General features: G+C 42.3%; 2 protein-coding genes across 2 annotated transcripts; one reads left to right on the top strand and one right to left on the bottom strand.

Annotated features, from left to right (window-relative positions):
• Positions 1-882: 882 nt before the first annotated feature.
• ngrn (neugrin, neurite outgrowth associated) lies at positions 883-3,235 on the top strand. Its single transcript, XM_034589989.1, has 3 exons — positions 883-1,361; positions 1,853-1,963; positions 2,048-3,235. Exons 1-3 carry the CDS (start codon positions 1,138-1,140, stop codon positions 2,613-2,615), a joined length of 903 nt encoding a protein of 300 aa, XP_034445880.1. The 5' UTR covers positions 883-1,137; the 3' UTR covers positions 2,616-3,235.
• Positions 3,236-3,729: 494 nt separating this feature from the next.
• On the bottom strand, positions 3,730-18,900 carry sort1b (sortilin 1b). Its single transcript, XM_034589988.1, has 20 exons — positions 18,213-18,900; positions 16,752-16,811; positions 16,587-16,660; positions 16,408-16,510; positions 16,151-16,312; positions 15,692-15,765; positions 14,456-14,505; positions 13,930-14,057; positions 13,435-13,579; positions 12,461-12,616; positions 11,165-11,271; positions 10,888-10,990; positions 10,620-10,791; positions 8,791-8,981; positions 8,473-8,662; positions 8,080-8,196; positions 6,678-6,786; positions 6,426-6,538; positions 6,008-6,137; positions 3,730-5,342 (listed from the first exon to the last, which is right to left on the bottom strand). The coding sequence occupies exons 1-20, from the start codon at positions 18,486-18,488 to the stop codon at positions 5,328-5,330; spliced, it is 2,475 nt and encodes an 824-aa protein (XP_034445879.1). The 5' UTR covers positions 18,489-18,900; the 3' UTR covers positions 3,730-5,327.

Below are 18,900 nucleotides of genomic sequence, written 5' to 3'. Positions count from 1 at the left end.
TTTAACTGAGTCCAAACACCTCCTATGCTCAATTTGTAAAACAAAGAGGAGAGGCATCTATGTACAGTATATACAATTTTAAACAGTTCCACTGGGTTATTTCCATCAACAGATAGATCTTTATCAAAATATATTTTCAAAAAAAAGATAGACATTTTCTCTAATAATTTGGAGTATAAAAAGCATATAGTTTAAGAAAATGTGATGATGACATATTGTGCTACAACTGAGCTTTGTTCAGTTCATAATAATTAATGAATAATCAATACACCTGATGGATGAATTAAAAATCTGTTTCAGTGTGGAAAGAAATGTGATAAATTAAATCGAAACCATTCATTTGAAGACAATAATAAAATTATAAAGACCACTTATGACAACTTTGTAACAGCCTTTTCTGTGATAAGACCACTCTGTATGGAAGGTATCAGCTAAGTACAGTTTACAAGTATGTTTGTTAAGAACGTTTCATCAACAGAATAGGCCCCCAATCAACTGAAAACATGTGCTAGCCTCTACATGAACACAGACATATAGAGGAGAGAAATTTAAAAAAATGTATACGTCCAAATCCTCCTTAAACCAAGGAGGTAAAAAGTATTGAGTGATATATATCCATCTATTGTTTTAATTGTGATAACAGTTCCTGTAGATTGAAAGATGTGAGTACCGTGTCAGACATGAGGACAGTTCTCCAGATGAATTTGTGATACTGGATATATATACATTTTGAATTGTATAATAAACCTGGAGTATCTACATTGGAGAAAAACTTAGATTTTCTAGTATTTAGTAATATACCTTCTGTGTTGTTTATGCGGCTTGAACAAGACTCCAATATAGTATCTGTGCTACTTCACCGCCACCCCGCTAGACGGCAGTGTTGCACACACTTTATTCTCGTGTTTGCGGAAGTGTGTGCACGAGTCTCACAGGGCAACCAGTGTGGAGTTGTTTAGTTTTAGTGAAGGTCTCTGCTCGTTTTAAACTAACGGTGAGGTAGTGAAATCCCCTCAGTGAGTATTATTAGAAGAGTTCGTCGCTCGGTCAGTTTCTGATGTTGTTTCCTGTCCCACACCGGACTGTATGAACCTCCTCTGCGGTGACTCCTGACAGCAGAACCCGGTGCCCGTGAGCATGGCCCGGCCTCTGCAGGTCCTCTCCCTGCTCTCCAGGCTCGGTGCTCGGCCACTGACTCCCTCTAACAGGTTCTCCAGCAGAGGCGTCGCTCCGTGGATCGGACAGAGCCATGTGCGCAGAGGCAGAGCTGCAGGACACAGCCAGGACATGTCCGAGGAGGAGGGCGGAGGACATCCGGAGGATGTGGGGGACGTGGAGGACAAGCTCCAGACCTTGATGGAGTAAGCGCCAGTCATCACACATTACTCTCATGTTAACGAGAATTATCTTGTGGTTGTATGCTGGGGCGCCCTATGAAAGAATATAATACTAAAGTGCCTTATGGTCTTTGTTGTGCAATAGAGATGTTTGAAAGTATTGTTTCAGAATATTCTTAAGATAACACATCCACAAGGCAAAAAAAATGGGGTTTGTGAGGTCACTGTGACCTGACCTTAGACCACTAAAATCGATTCAGCTCACATTTGTGTCCAGGTGAACGTTTGCACCAAATTTGAAGACATTCCGATGAGGTGATCCTGAGATGTTGCATTCATGAGACCAAAATAATCTATATTTGTACTAAATTTAAAGAAACTAGCTCAAGGCGTTCTTGAGCTATTGTGTTCACATGAATAGGACGGACGGTCAACGAAAACAAAATGCCTCCAATGCACTTAATTCTCCCTGCACACTCTGTGACACTGTAAATCACATCTCCTGTGTTTTTCAGTGAAGGTAGGAAGAGGCAGAGGACAGTGAAGTATCACATACTGAGGAGGCAGATGACTCCACCAGGAGCTCCACAGAGGAAGCTGACCTGGGAGGCTATTGAGCAGATCAGGTGAGGAGCTGTCTGTGGTCAGTTCAGCCACTAAACCAAAAAGAACCATTCACTTAATTAAGGCTTAAAATGTAATGTTTTCAGATACCTGAAGCAAGAGCAGCCAGAGGAGTGGACAGTAGAGCGTCTAGCTGAGGGCTTCTCTGTCACCCCGGATGTCATCCTGAGGGTCCTCAGGAACAAGTTTGTTCCTGCGCCTGAAAGAAAAGCAAAGCAAGACACTAAAGTAATGGCTGCATTGAGTCAGCCGGTGCTGCCTTCAGGTGCAGGGCAGGACAGACTGAAGCTGCCGGGGAACAAGGCGGTGGCCATACTCACATCTGGAAGCAGAGAAGGTGCTTTAATCTCTGCAGCTGACCAGATGATGATCTCTGGAGCCCTGGCCAAGAGTCCAGCCCCAGTTACTGTTCTGCCCACCAGGCTCCCAGCTGGCATCAGGAAAGATGCCATAGAGACAAGCTCAACAGAGGAGGACTGGCCCAGCAGCACTAATCCAACAGAGGAGGACACAGAGGAAGAGGAGAGCTGGGATGGCTGGGTTTTGACAGATAACCAGCTGGAAGAGTTTATGGAGATGGAGAAGCCCTCTCCTGTGGTGCAAGTTGGGAATGATTTCTTTGATGCAGAGGGAAACTTTATGTATAGAATATGAGGACTTCCTGTTGAACGTTTGGCTGTCGTCATGCAATATTAAATTTCAGCGACTTCTAGTATATATCTCTACTGTACAGGCAAAAATAAGTCTAATAAATTAATATTTTTCTGTTCAAAAGTCATCATGTCAATATCTTTTGTTAATTTATAAGAAATTCAGATAGCAAAACATGTGGGAAGAGGAAATACAGAGCTGAAAAACACCTTCATACAAAAATCTAATCTGAACATAAAATAAAACCTGAGTGGAATCACAGCTGCAGGAAATCCTGCATCCCAGGAAACAATGGGTTTTGACTGAGGTACTGATATTTATGAGTGTGTGCAATTTGGTGCAGATTCAAATAAAAATCCAGATTCAGTGAATTTAATCGTGGTTTCACAAGAGGACTGTTGGGCCTCGGTGGAGGTAAACAGTGTCATTCTATTTGTTAATGGTGTAAGTAGGAAATAATATTCAACAAAGTAGAGGAACATATGAATTTATTGGCAAACCCAAATAAAATTGCCTCAAATATACAGAAGAGAGAAACATAGCAGATACAAAGATGTAACCTTGTATATTTACAGAACCTTCACTATGACTTATTTATACAGTAGTTCTACTGCAAGAAAAAATGTGTTACCCTCCCTCGATGCAATAAAACCTCATTAAAGAGCTCGGCAAGTCTCTCCCAGTATACAGCAGATGAGTAATGACCCTGTATTCACACTCCTTTTTATTTGAGTTGACTCACAGTCAGAACTTAGTCTCACACCAAGAAATGAGAGATAGTAACCAGGTTAACTGCCGCATTCTTTACAGAGCTCTGTGGATTTAAATAGTATTGAGTGTTAACATGCAGTTCAATAGGAGCCCATATGAAACATATGTTCTTTCTGCTCAAGTGCAGCAAAGAGGAGTCACTGACATACTGGATGCAACTGGTTACACATTAGTTGATATAAATAGTTATCAGTAAACAGATGCCGGCCTCACATTAGAGGGGCCTCACATCAGAACCCTCACACCCAGGCACTTGCATACCTGCATCAAGTTTACTGCACTCTGAACCTGCACCTCACAAATAAATAAAAACCTGCAACACATTTAAAACGAGACAGACAAATGATTGTGCAAGAAATATTAAAAAGCAGGAGAAAAACAAAACCTGTAAGACTGGACATGATAGGACGGATCTGTTGCGAGGTCAATCACGTTTAGCTTCACAATGACAGTAGTTTCGAGATGATTAAATAAAAACAAAACAGTAGTTAGCAGTAAAATATACCTAAATGAGAGACTTTGAATAACCCTGTCATTTTAGAGAATTTGCTTCACCTCAGATGCAAATATATAAAAAGAAACAATTCTCACGTGGTGTTGCAGCATAAACAAATAAGCTACAATGTTTATCTTCCTATACAACATTTACATTATTGAACCGTCCCCCGCACACACATACATTGCTTCTGTGTTACTATCACCAAATTATACTGATGTATTGGGTTTTCTGAATGCGTCGTAAAAAATATTTGTTGACATTTACTATCAAACTATAATAATTTTCTTTTTCATTTGCCATGAGAGTTCAAAAGTTAGTAGAAAAACGACTTGAATGATTATAAACACACTACAGTGATTATTACAGCATTATCACATTAACCATTAGGTCACATTTAGGAAAATTGTTAAACTACAAACTCTTAGCATACAAAGGACCTTGTGCTTTAGGCAGTTAGAACTGCAGAATTTTTTTTTTTAAATAAATCCTGTCTTGAAACAGACACACTTTACCACCGTATACACTGACACGTAATGTGTTTCACAAAAACATCTCCATTCAACAAATGGAGCAACTGGAGACCTTAAGAGATATTGTGCCAAGAGGATTATTTAAGGTGTTTGGACAATGCATTGGGTCTAAAGACATTATTGCTATCAAATCTAATGCAAATTAAAGTTTTCACTTGCATCTTATTACTTTGAGAAAGGATCTTGGTACTGTAGAGCAACAAAAGAATGGAGGTTCATATTCCAAGCACAGATCACACCAATGGATTTCACAAATCAGTGCCAAGACAGGAGTCTCTAATATGAACTTATTATTGGCTGTTTAGACAGTTTAAATACTGTATTAAAAGTGGGGATAAAGCCTTGAGTAGTTTGAGATTGTTGTTTACCAGCTTCCAACAGCAATCCTTTTAACACCTTCCAAACGGAAACCACATCCAAAAGGAATAAAAAACAGGTTTTATGTACAAGTGCATGAGAAAAAGGATAAAGACCTTCAACAGAAGTGAAAAGTATAATTTCCAGGAGCACTCCCAGGTGATGGGAGAGGCAGGACCCGTAATGCAATGGTGGTGGATTTATACAAACAGCTTTGTTTCAAAAAACCCATTGCTCTGGCTGTCAGCAGTTCTAATGACTGCATCAGTACTTTGCTTAATTGCAGATTCAAACTCAACCAATCGAATCAGAACTGAAGCACAACGCCACGAGATCTCTTTAGGTCTCCTCAACCGTGCATTAGTCCCAAGACGCCTCTGTACATTCATTATACTTCACAGATGAGTGCCGCAGACTCTTCGTCTGCTCGCTGAGGCCAACGTTCAGACTAGAGGGTGAAAGGAAGAAGTAGCTGGAGACAAGAGAGATGCAGGAACAACAGCCCGCCACCAGGTGGACTGGAAACCTGTTGCTGAGTTGCGTGACAGGTTGCGCCTGCTATTCAAGCAGGTCCTGTGCAAAGAGAAGAGAACAGCATACCATTGAAGTCAGAACCTGACACAGGAGAGCGAACAAGGTCATGTTTACACACACACACACACACACACACACACACACACACACACACACACACACACACACACACACACACACACACACACACACACACACACACACACACACACACACACACACACACACACACACACACCTCCATTACTCAGGTGACCTAGTTAAAAGTCCTTTCAGGTTAATGCTGGAACATTAAAACACAATGTCATCCTCTGATAATGAAAACCCAGCTACAGTTCATAACACCTTTTGAGACTGGACCACATATGGTGGTAAATGTAGTTTCACTTTAGAGTTTTTGAGGAAACCAGAAGGGTGCAAGGACAAACATAGAGTACAAAACTGTTCCCTCCCACACTCCTGATTCCAGTTTATCATTCAATATATTATATTTGCTGTTATTAGCATATCACAGGTACAGGCAAATAAGTCGGCCAACGAGTACCAAAGAAATTGCAGTAGAGCAATGCCAGAGATGCAGGGTGTTTCAGGTAATTTAGAAACACTATAACATAGTGGGTTTTCAGCCTAATCTTTGAAGGAGACCTTAAACCCATGTTCATATCTTGGCCTGTATATGAGGAGGTTAAATATATCCACTGTACCTCATCTGAGTCATCGTGAAACACTATCTTCCCGTTCTGTGTGTGGTTGGTCTCAAGCGGGTCGTCTACCTCCGCAGCAGCATTGTCCTCGGCATGTTGCTGCAGCACAGAGTACCTGTGAACCAGGAACCTGAAGGCACATTCACAACACTGTCAGGTCACTTAAAGGTTCAGTTTGTATGATTTAAGTAAAAAGGGATCTATTGACAGAAACTGAATTAAAATAATCCTAGTGATGTTTCCACGAGTGTGTGATCACCTAAATTGTACGAATTGTTGTTTTCTTTACCCTAGAATCAGCCCTAAATATTTTACAATAATTAAGCCAAGATACAGATGGTCTCCCTGGTCATGTTGTTCAATAGAAAGGTTTGGGTTAAGAACTGGACTATGAATATGAGCAGAGAGATGCACCAACCTGCCGCCACAGACATATTTCTTTACAAAGACGACTCCTGCTGCGATGCTCAGTAACATGACGATGACGACCGTTACCACAATGGGAATAGACTTGGAGGAGTGCACGTCGACCTGTAAAAAAAAAAAACAGCAGATAAAAGTGTTGGAGGGGGGGGGGGGGAGGGTAATACAGTTACAGATAAACTGTAGATAAACAAACATTGTGACTAAATCAATGTTTGTAACATTTTCAAGAAGCAGAGATACTGACCCGAAGTTGTGGGCCGACGAGGTCACTCACACACCTCATACTGAGGTCGATCTCTTTACGCTCAGGCATCTTTCCTCCCTCACACTTATCTCCGGGGATCTTCCTGTAGCTGTGGACCAAGAGCAAATCAGTCAGTGAGGAAACTATTATTAGTTTTATTCCTATTATTATTATTATTATTATTATTATTAAGGAAAACCATTTGACCATTACTGGATGGTTTCATGATTTACTTATTGTGATAATACCACTACGTACCATTACTACTACTACTACTACTACTACTAATAATAATAATAATAACAATTTTATCCTCTTATCAAATAAATGTTTTAATAATTTAAATTAAGTCTAACATAAAATAAGTCTAAAACAGTTGTTTTATTATTATTGAGTTTTAATTTATTCAGTAATTCATAATATGGCTCAATACAACAACCTGCCTGTTCTACATAATTGTTTTAACTGGATTCTTCAGCTACAGCTTTAACAATATTGATTTTCTTTTGAGTCTGTGTGTGTGTTTACAGTTTGTTTACCAAAACTTTACTTTGCATTTTAGTCAGCCTTCTCGCTTTCACAATAAAAACAGGAGACTCATTCTCGCTCCCATTTACTTCCTCTTCCTCTTACTTCTAAGCCACAGATACTTCCTTATTCTCGTCTCCTGTGACTCAGACAAACACAATCGACAGCCCTCTGTCACTTTCTCTAACATAACATATGTCAGTGTTGCTGGCCTGTCATGAAGTGTTGTACACTTTTAATATTAACCTTTTATTACTACCACTACTCTAGTAAGACTGGTGAGGACAAAAGACAATAAATAGATATTCATCAAGCACACATGACAATTAATTTCAGGCAAGTCATGCGACATGTGCAGGGCATTCACAACCACCTGACAGGTTGTCACAGAGACATCACCTGCATGGGTTGAAAATAATATCAACCCAGTTATTTGATGTTAAGTAATAAACCATTATCGCTGTTGTTCCCAAGATTTAAAAAACAATAAGTACGTAAACGCTCATGGCTATTAACTCTTTAACGGCCGGAAGTTCAATGCTCATCCTAATGTAGTTCTAGAAAAGGTGCAGTGTCACGTCTACTGCCAAAATAAAGAGGAAGAAAAAGAAGAAGAAGAAGAAGAAGAGGAAGAGGAAGAGGAAGAGGAAGAGGAAGAAGAAGAAGAAGAAGAAGAAGAAGAAAAAATGAGTGTTCTCCCGGGTGTCATGTTTCCATTACTGCCGTCTCCTGCAGAGCCATTTGACCCGGGAGTGAATGCTGATTGTATCTACTCCCATTGAAGACAAAAGCCAGATGTTGGTGGGTGTTTAAACCAGTGGAAAAGAGGCTACAGAGATCTGTTGGACTTCAGAGACTGAAGCTGGAGTCTTACCCACTAGTCTGCAGTTGCTCCTCTCTCCCATGCAGACAGAACTCCAGCACTTTTCCTTTCAGGTCTGGCTGCTCCACACACTCTGAGCTGTTCTCTTGACGGTAGTATCCAAAATCACTGCAACAAGCATACGAGTAGAAAAACCTACATTTACACTTGCTACTGTAAATATCCAGTTGTTTGACTTAGTAATTCTACTTTCTGAGTTGTGGGTTAAGCCACAATCAATTTTTACCCAAAGGAAACAATTATACTTGATACTGTATACCCAGTAAGAGAGTTGTTATCAGTCACCAAAAAATTATTTGAATTCTAACATTATCCAGAGACGTCTAATCCGATGTAACGGAGTGGTTGAGTTTGACATTTTGAGCGTGCAGGTCAGAGTCTTACCACAGGAAGTCATCCAGGGTGCATGGACACGGGGTCGGCTGAGTGTTGACCTGGTAATCTCGTCCATTCCAGCAAACAGAGTCCTTTCTGAGACGCAGGAACTTCTCTTTGTAGCCCAGGTTGCAACCATCCTTGGGATCACTGATGTCGTCTGAGTGGGCCAACCACTGCACATAGTCGTTATCGTCACCTAAAAACATCGGCATTTTGCACTCTGTTTACATATAATCTAAAACAAATCACAAAATATGACAAAATATTTCCAATTCTACACAATTTTCTTTCTTTTTTTTTTCTTTTTTAAATCGTGTCACTCACAGTCTCTGGTGAGAAGATCCCTGAAGTCGATGGTGATGGAGATCCAGTACTGGCTGAGGAGGGAGTCTCTGTAGCCCCAGATACTGACATTCATAGAGCGAGCTCCCGGCTCCGATGCCAGCCCGGTGAAGTAGATGGGGTCATCGGTGAAGTTGTACACACCCCAGCACTGTCCTTCATCTGTAGAAAACCTGTCAAGACATCAGAAATGTACAAACATCAGCCTTAAATAAACATAAAGGAGAATCTCATGGCTACAGTGTATGCAGGTCACAAGGCTGACCACATCATCTATGTACCTAATAACTGCAGAAATCTCTGTCTGTCTGTATGTGCAATGCAGATCTTATTGCCTCACACTTGGCATGTGTCTTGTTATGGGAAGGAAGTGTAGTATGAATTTGGTGCGTATTGGACACATGATGCGTTCAATATCAATAACATTTGAATAAACAGTTGAGCGCTCTGTACAAGCGGCGGCTGGGACTGATCAACATAAGAGACGTTGTTGTTCACGACAGCAGTGCGTTCAGAACAATGGCAAAAAAACACAGATTCCTTAGTTCTGGGTTCTGCGTACGGAGCTTCACGGAATTTTGAATAAACAGGTGTAGCTGTAGCTTCAGGGTTCTGTGGCGTCCAGCAGTCGGTTGTTACTCGCTGCAGTTCACTTTTACAGTTTCAGAAACTGCAACCAGCATTGCCACATCCCAAGCAAACAGCACATTCTAAACAGATAGGTTTAGAACGGGCACTGCACAAGTCCTGCTCACTCAGACGAGCTTCCTGTTGTCGGTAAAACTTGTATGTTTGCACTGGACTCGCCGACCTGAACTCGCTCTGCTGCTCGACACAAAACTATTTGAAGCATTTGCATATTCCAGACGAAACGAGGGAGAGAGAGATGTAAGGGAGATGACAGCTACTCAGAACCACAGTGGGCTGTGCAGCCTGCTCCCCTGGGCTGATCACCACCACACAATCACATTTACTTTTCTCTCTCTCTGATGTTTTATTTCTTTTTCATTGAGCCAGGAGCTGAATTTGTGTAGCGTCCCACTGAGAAAAGTCCCAGATCTCAGATGGCCACTCCGCCATTGTTTTTCCCAGAGTAGTGAATTATTCTTCTGGGAATCTGTGAAACCCTTGTTGTAACAGTGCTTAAGATGTTACTCTCTGTAATGTGGTTTTGGAGCTCTGTGAGTTGAAATTAAACACTTTACAAAAGGAAAAGCACAATTAAAATAGTAAAATGAATAATGGTTGAAAACCATTTAGCTTGTTCAGTTTTAGGGACTTGTTATTTTGCATACTAGCTCACTGTCACACAAATTTTCCTGAGGGGTTATACATTATATGAGAACTCAATTGTCAGTTGCTCAGCATATTTGACGTAACTTTTCCTGCCAGCCCTCTCTGGCAGGAAAAATATCTAAGTTAGGAAAATCCACAGCAAACGAGTAGCTTCGTTCATGACATTTCTAACATGCGAATATTTCCAGATGAAAAAAAAGGAACCATAAATGTAAAAGATGCAGCTAAAGATGTCAATTTGGAAAGACAACAATATTCGAGAGTTTTTGGTGACAAATAAATTATTTGGGAGTTTTTGTTGATAAATAAACGTGATTTCCACAATGGAATTTATAAGCCCTGTTCTGCTTCCTGCACGCTCTACCCAGGTGCCAACCCTCGCCTGAATGTTCTGGACATTTTCGCCTCTGACTCTGACAGCTGCGGTCTTTATATATGAAAGGCAATCTCCAAACCCAATTCTCTAGATATTTTCCAAAGTTCATATCTGAAAACAGCTTAAGACTGTAACTCACTTGATCTTGTTGATAGGTTGAGTGGGGCTGTGCTCCACAGCCACCAGGAGCCCTCCAGAGTCCAGAATGGAGTAGTGATGAGGTCCATTGAGGGCCTTCATCCATGTATACCCTCCATCATCCGACACATACACATCAGGCTTCATCACTGAGATGGAATCACCAACGCTCCCTGATGAGAAATGTTTATCCAGATAAATAACTTCCAGATTATCTCACAAAAAAAACGTACATATTGAGTGTGTGAAAGCTCTGAACTGGGATTTACCATGAGCTATGACGAGACCCACAGCATTTGGTTCACTCAGAGGCAGCATGGGGACATTCAGCCTCATAGCGGTGCTGTAGGCTGCGTGGATGTGGAGACTGCACTGTGGGCATAGAAACAATCAGCATTTGGTATCTGGCTGTTTATAGGACCAACACTGTGTAGTATTTGGCTTTTATTTCACTGCTAAACTGAATTCATCATACCAAACAATCAGTTCAATCGTTTTATCTTTGCTTTCTCTCAAGACGAATCAGTTTCCTCTTTTTATCTTTACCTTTTCTGGGTCCTTGGCAGTAGCGTCACACTTGGTGTTGGCAGGTTTCCTCAAGGGAACCCACTCCCCTCCTTGATCAAACGACACCACAGACTGCACAGAGTCACCTGGAACAACAAGAAAAGAATGGTAACATTCTTCAGTCACCCTAAAAATACAGTGTTACCATATATTACTTAGACTGTGATTGCCCGCCATAGTCGAATGAGTCCTGCCACTGTTTCAATATTAAACAAAATTCTTTTTACACACTTATAACAACATAAAAAAATCTCTAACTTAGTGTTTTGTGCTGTTGTTTCATTGTATAAGTGTGTGCAGTGCTCTTTGTCTTGCTCTTGCTCTCTCCCTTCCTGTCTCTGTCTCCCTCCCTCTCTCTCTCTCTCAATTGGCAGCACTGAGGGAAATCCTGCCACGTCGGTGTGCCGTCAAAACTTTCATAAGCTGATTTCAGACATGCACTGGACTCTGCAGTTCCTCCGTGTTTTCTCCGGAGGAGGTGCACGTGTGAGAGCAAATGTCCGAGTGAGACGCTCCGCAGTTTCTACGGACTTTATCCGCCTGACCTCCCAGTATAAAGTCTGTAGAAATCCAGGAGAAGTTGATGTCTGTGGAGAGAACCTCCCGCTGCGCTGTGTGAAAGGCAAACTCTGGCTAAACTCCGTAATCAATTCTTCAGATTTTACCCGGTGGTCATGTCTGAAAAAGGCTATAAAGATTTACCACCCTCACAGGCAGCCAGCCCTCGTCATAACTTTGGCTGTAGGTGTGCATGTTCCAATTCCTCAGCCGGCATGGAGACTTTAGTCTTATCTTTCCTTCAGGCTCTGTTGCACACAGGAGTGAACTGTTTGCTCTCGTGCATTCACCCATCACCCACCCGCCCCCTGCGTGTGCAACCACAGCCAGAGATTGATCTAATTCTGAGGAAAACACTGTACAAGTAAGCAAGGCATGGATCAGACCCAATAAAAATGTAACCCCAGAATGTTCATGTAGAGAAGGGAGAAAAAGAGCAGATTTAAAAATAAAAAGAATTCGAGAGAAAATAGAAATAACAGCAGCAGACATGATGGAGTTAAGATCTAGCTGGTGAAGTGAGACATTTCTGCTCAAGTGTCAGCCAGCCGCTTCAGTCAGACAGCACATCTAACACTGAACAGCTAATTAAATATTTACCTAACGCCCTCGCTCCAGTGTGTAATGGAGAAGTCATATCTGTGTGTCTTTCTAAGGGAATCTGAGCACATGCATGTGTTGCTATTCCTTTATCTAAACACGGACACATTTGTGTACCTTCAGCCAGGACACTTGTGACGAAGACTCCGCGCAGGGAGGTGACGTTGGTGAAGTCTGTGTCACCCCCTGTGGTGGTATAAAGGTGCCGCTCCAGCGACTTGGAGTAAACGGTGCCCCGGTCATCTGATACATAAATGGTGCCAAAGCCTGTATCTGTAAACAGATTCAAATGACAAAGAGGATCACACAAACTGAAGAGTCATTCACTTGAAGGGTCAGCGGCTGATAGGAAACAGTGTACTGATAATAATAAGTAAAATATTGGATAATGAGGCACTTGAATGAAAACACAAATATCTGAGTGAGACGCGCCGTAGTTTCTACAGACTTTATCTGCCTGACCTCCTAGTATAAAGTCTGTAGAAATCCAGGAGATATCGATTTGTGTGAACACAGCAGGAGATCCCCCCCCCCCCCCCCTGCTGGATTCACCGCAAGTGAGTAGGGGGGTTGATTGCGCTTCAAACACACGACAGACACAAAAATGAAAGAAAAAAAAAAAAACTAAAACTAAACAAATATCTCCCGGTGAAAAAGCATTGACACACACGTAGAAGACACCGACGAAGATGTCAAAAGAGTTTGTGGGGATAAAAGCTGACGATGGTGTCAAGGTGCAGTAAACATGATCACGTGATCTTCGCAAAGGAGTTAATACATCACTTCCTGCCTCCGTCTGCTGCACCGGCTGCTCCACCTCTCACCTGAATAATGCGGAGGATTTTGTTTGCTGTGGTGAACGCATCTGCGTAGAGAACCTCCCGCTGTGTTGTGCATGTGTGAAAGGCAAACTACGGGTAAACTCCGGACCCAATTCTCCGGATTTTACCCGGAGGTCATGTCTGAATCTGGCTTCAGTAACATGTTTAACTTCTCTCTACAGGGACAAACACACTATCTGTCTACTACTCTTCAACTATCATTACTGCTTTGTTGTACAATAAAAGCGTGAAGTTGCAGTATGGACTTACCTCCCGGCTCGTCAACATGCATGAAGACCATTTCATCGTTCGCTGCCAGGATGGAGTAGAACTGCTCGTGGCCAACAGGGGGCAGCTGGGCCATGTTCCAAGTGTCGCCCTGGTCCACTGACACATGGATCATCCTCAGAGTCCCCTGCAGAGAAAGAGACAGTAATGAAATCAAAAGTGAGGCAGAGAACAGGGAAAACAAAGAGGTTAGAATGTAATTACCCAATTAAGCTTATTAACTTGAATGAATTCATAAAAGGCAAAGAAAACAATATTTCACAAACAACACATTTCCAAACATCTGTGACTATTAAAATAGCATACCATGCAAACATGATGATTAATGACTTTTCTTTTAAACCATACATGGAGACAGGAAGAATATTACATTTACAAAGTTCTGACGCTTTTTCTTAAAAACAAATGAAATATTTGGCCTCTGGGTGCCTGATCATGCGTTTGTATTGCCATGATTTGGATGTTCTGTATACTGACCTTGCCCGTCATCACGGAGGCAAAGATGAAGCGTCCACCCAGGCCAAACGAGTAGATCTTACTGGCGACAGTCTTGGTGGTTTTACCGTAGTCTGACGTCCTTCTCAGTTCCAGCATTCCCTGATCAACTGACATAAAACAGAAGAAAATGAAAATGTCAGATGAAAATGTATGCAAATTTACAAGTGTAACCAAAAGTTTCATGTAGGATTAAAGGTCTAAATGATGAATATAAGCATATAGATGTAAATATCTGGTGTTTTATCTGGTTAGAATCAACTAATTTATTAATAGCATTTGTCATTTAAATTCTTTAAATCCAAACCCAGTTAATCATGAAAAATAGGTGTCAATACAAACATGTAGAAAATTGTCTTTTAAACTGTATTCAGAAAATGTAAAATACATTATATTTCATGTGGTCTACACCTACAGACAAAATTGATGCCGTCAAAAGTAGGCCTGGGTTAAAGTGTCACATGATCATTTTTTATTTCAGGTCTGGCTTAAAGACTAAATCACTTACTGCAGGATCCGTTGAGGCCGGCTGTAAAGAAGATGGTGTTTTTCCTTCCCCTAGAATCAGCGTGGAAAGTACGGAGAATTTCAGTCCACAGAGTCAAGGATTTAACAGCAAAATAGATGTAGATTGCTTTGTTGATGAGGATGTGACAGTTCTCAGTGTCCACACATTTCAATAAACAACAAAGTCAGGCTGAGAAACATTCCTGCAACGAGGATTCTCTACATATTCTCCGTTTACTCCTATAATGTTGTTAGTTTTGCTAAGTCGTGAAAGAAAGCACCACATGACATGGCTAATCAAATACAACCACCATGCAGACATGTCCTTCTTTACAGTGTTATGTTTTCACATCAGAAAACTCCGGCCTTGATTATGACACAGTTAAGCCTGTTCAGCCTCTTTTGGGGCAGCATTAAAAGGTTATGTATCAGGAAGTCCATTTCACACACACAGTTTTCTCAGACACTGTGAACTTCAAACCAGCTTTAAAAGTAAAACTAAAGTTATTTTGAGATCCAAAGGTTACTCGGCAACACAAACCAGGAAGTGCATAAAAAAATAAAAAATAAACAAGATTGCTTTGAGGGCTTGGCTATTCAAACAGTCACAGTTTTATGATTATATATTTTGCAAAGGTGTAGCAAGAACAAAAGTCTTGGAAATAACATTGTAAACATGTCTTTGGCTAATTAATATTAATTTAAATTAGTGAAGGAGAGTAAAGCAGAACTGAGAGTCAAAAAATATACTTTGCTTTGTCCATCGTAAAGCAGCAGTAATGATCAGAAAACAGGGGACAACTAAAACAAACCTGAAAGATAAGTGGAGTCACATGAATCAATAGTCACCAGATCTCAACCCAATTCAACACCTATGGGAGATTATGAACACATGAGGGAACGTCCCCATAGAGACTTGAAGGAACAATGCCCTGAGGTGGCTCAAGCTGAATACGTTTGCCCAACATGGCAACACCCTATGAAAACACTTACTGCTTATCTTTAATTTGTCACCCGTCTGTAGCTTATTGAAGGAAATAAAACTAAAGACAATAAAAAACAGACTTAGGTATCATTTCAATTTTTGAAATCTTTTGTATGGGGTACCTCTAATCCTCCCTACGCTCACTGAATAGATATTTCCCTGAGAAACAGACTCCAGAGGATATTGAATAACAAGTGTTTGTTCACTGCGCACTAAGGTGACTAAGGTGCATCTGTTTGTCTTGTCTCTCACCATTTAACCAGACACACTGTGTTGTGGGCCTTGTTCCAGGTGCTGCCAAAATCTTCAGACAGCCACAATTCATTCTGGGGATGAAAAACAAATGATTATTTTCGAGTTCATGCGCAATAAAAACAATGTTTACACAGGTTAGACGGAACTTGGTTTTCTAGAGCTGCTCATAAACACCAAGGCCATTTTAATAAATGTACTTTGTGCAAACACGCAGAGAGAATGGTTGACCAATGGGAGGCCTTTTGCGTAAAGGGAGTGAGATGGCGCTTAAGGGTTTTACAACAGGCCATTAAAAAGGTCACCTGCCCTCTTAAGTTTATGACTAATTACTAAACTACTGCTACTCTGAAATCCGCACATACAAACCTTGAATTTATATAGACTATTCTTATGCTATTCTCTCATCCAAACATGTTGCCTTCCAAACAAAACGCAGATCTTTTAACATTCACTTACGCTCTTGCTGAGGACGAGCAGCACGTTGGAATTTTCAGGGTTGTATGTGATCTGCATCAGGGGGACGAAGGGCAGGTCCCTGTGGGTGAAACTTTTCCCAAAGTCATCAGAGGTAAAGATTCGAGACCCGTGACCTCCGGACACATCGCCTGTCAGGATCACCTGTAATTCAGAGTCCAGAGTTTCAGACTGATGAGGCCACACGCAAATCTTTACAGTGGTCAATATGGTGCAGACTCACTCGGCACATGACTTACTTTGCCTGAGTTCTCAGGGCCGATAGCGATACCAAACTCTGATCTGATGAAGGTGTTGTTGATGAGGCTGGTGACATCCTGGAATGACTTCCCATAGTTCTCACTGGTAGGGAAATAGTCAAATCAAATGCAAATCCAATGATGTACTTTTTTAAAACCAGTTATGTCATGGGACTTACCTTCGATAGAGTTTGGACTGCCCGAGTCTTATCATGAAGAAGGGCACCTGAAAAGTTGTCAATGCCAGGATGACCTGCAAAGAGAGAAGGTTCAACTGGTTCACTCAGAAATCTGTGAAAGAAACATTTTTTGTGCCTGTGGAACATGTTAGGTGTGATACTCACCCCTGTGCCATCTCCAACCCAGGCCAGGGACACCGAACCACTCAGGTCATTGAAGGTATACTGTGAGAAATGACAAAACATGTTCATGTATGAAAGATATATTAAAAAACACACATCAACAACCACAGTACTGGTTGAGGAGTATGTCTAAATAGCATTGTAAATAGCACAACACTATTTGTGTATTTGGCCTCCAAACTAGCGTCGTGTTTCCTCTAATCACATGTTTAAGCATAGATGAGGAGGTGTAAAAGCTTTTTTGAGTTTTGAATAAAACCACAGAACACAATCTTAAAGTCAAGAATCATGTTTTCACTTTGGCAATGCTTTCATTTTCAGATTGAGGCCTGAGATAAAAGTCACATATCCTGAAATTCCAGTCAGTGGCCTCTAACTCTCCCACTGGGCGGACACTCACAAACTGTTTTCAGACAGGTCTCTTTCAGCAGCTCGGACTGAAAGCAGCTCCGGTGCCGATGGGACCTGCAACAGCAACCTGGGGGGAATGACAGGGCTGAGCCCCTAGGAATTCTGTCAACTTTAGATTACTAAGGCCAAGTATACAAAGGCAACAATGCAAAGTTGATCACATGGCTGCGAGGAGCTAGGGAAATTTGCAGCACAGGACTCTGTCGGCCTCCTGTTTGCTTTAAAGAAAGCAGTGCACAGTTGCGTAGGTCTTTTTTGTTGCCTTCTCTTCCTTGCCAGAAACTGTGGAATCAGGCGAGACCAAGTTCAGACTTCTCTTCAGGATCCAAGTGCGAGTAAAGTCAAATATACTGTACCCTCTGTTTCCTAATAGACTGGCTGCCTGCTAACTGCTCTCACTACCGCACAAACACAGCTTTTAATTAGAAAATAACCACCGCACAGCCAGTCACATGGATCCTTCCCCCCCCTGGGCCAATTTTCCTATAAACGCTCAGACAGCTTCACTCTCCAGTCAGGCAGAGGAGAGTGGGATCCTCAGACACACAGTGAGAGCTGCATGCTTGACAAGAATGAGATATAGGTCATGGCCACTTCAGAGGGTTTGGTGGGGCTTCAGCCTGATGGTTCCTAAAGTATGAAGGAATCAGGCGTTGTTACAGTCTTCTCTAGTGTGTCACTGCACCAAATATTCAAGACAAGAATCTGGGCAGCCTTGATGTGGCAATCACCAGAAAGACCAGTAGGGTCCTTTAATGGGCTTGGAGAAAGGTGTCAGGAAACATCTGAACTTAGACTCGTGCTAAGGATCTTGACAATGACAGGCCTGCAAGGGGAAATATAAATCTACAGTGTAATATCCTCCATCATCCTGAGCTCCTGGGCTGAATGGAAAACAGCCTGTCGTCAGTAGCTGTAGGATCCTGGAGGCTGATCGGGCCTGTGCCTGGTCCGACACCTGCGCGTCGTCTCCTCTCGCCTCATTAAATTGTCAGACGTGCGAAGTGTAACAGGACCCGCAGGTAAACTTACACGGTGGGTGTTGGCCGCTAACTTGGCGTCGTATCCTTGGAGAGCTTTGCAGGAGTCGCCCGGCTCGGTGCTCCGGCGTCTGATCTTGTGGAGCGGTGGAGCGGCCAGCCAGGCGGGCAGGGACCGCTTGGCCACCCTCGCTGCTCCCTCCTCGGCGATCAGACGCCTGGCGAAGAGCGGCCGCACGGAGGTTTCGGATCCCGGCAGGAAATCTGAACCGGCTGCGAGGAGAGACGCCGACAGGAGCAGGACACACCGCAGCGGCAGGAGTCCCATCCTCGTTGCTGGTGGCAACGGCAGGAATGGAAAAGAAGAAGAAGAAGAAGAAGACGAAGAACAGCACGAGAAACCGAGTGTTTATTTATCCGGGAGAAAGTGAAGGTCGCTACAGCTCCACCGCCGCGGATGACATCAACAAAAACACCGCTCCTCCTGACACCGACTGTTTCGGGCTTTGAAAACACCGAGCGCCCTCGCTGCTCCGGCCACTTCAGCACTGCGGGAGCGAAAAATTACCAACACGGGAAACAAGAAAACGCGGTTTTACTGCGAATGAAACGCGGTTTTTGACACCAGTTAATCGAGCTGCAACTCCTCAGATAACATGATCCACTGTAACCATCGAGCTGATTGTGTCTGCAGACCCGTGATGCTCGGTGCGGCCACCAGGCGCTGCGATTGGCTGCTC

Source organism: Hippoglossus hippoglossus, chromosome 7 (assembly GCF_009819705.1).
Source record: "Hippoglossus hippoglossus isolate fHipHip1 chromosome 7, fHipHip1.pri, whole genome shotgun sequence".
Lineage (NCBI taxonomy): Eukaryota > Metazoa > Chordata > Actinopteri > Pleuronectiformes > Pleuronectidae > Hippoglossus > Hippoglossus hippoglossus.
This window is presented reverse-complemented; position numbering and strand designations above follow the sequence as displayed.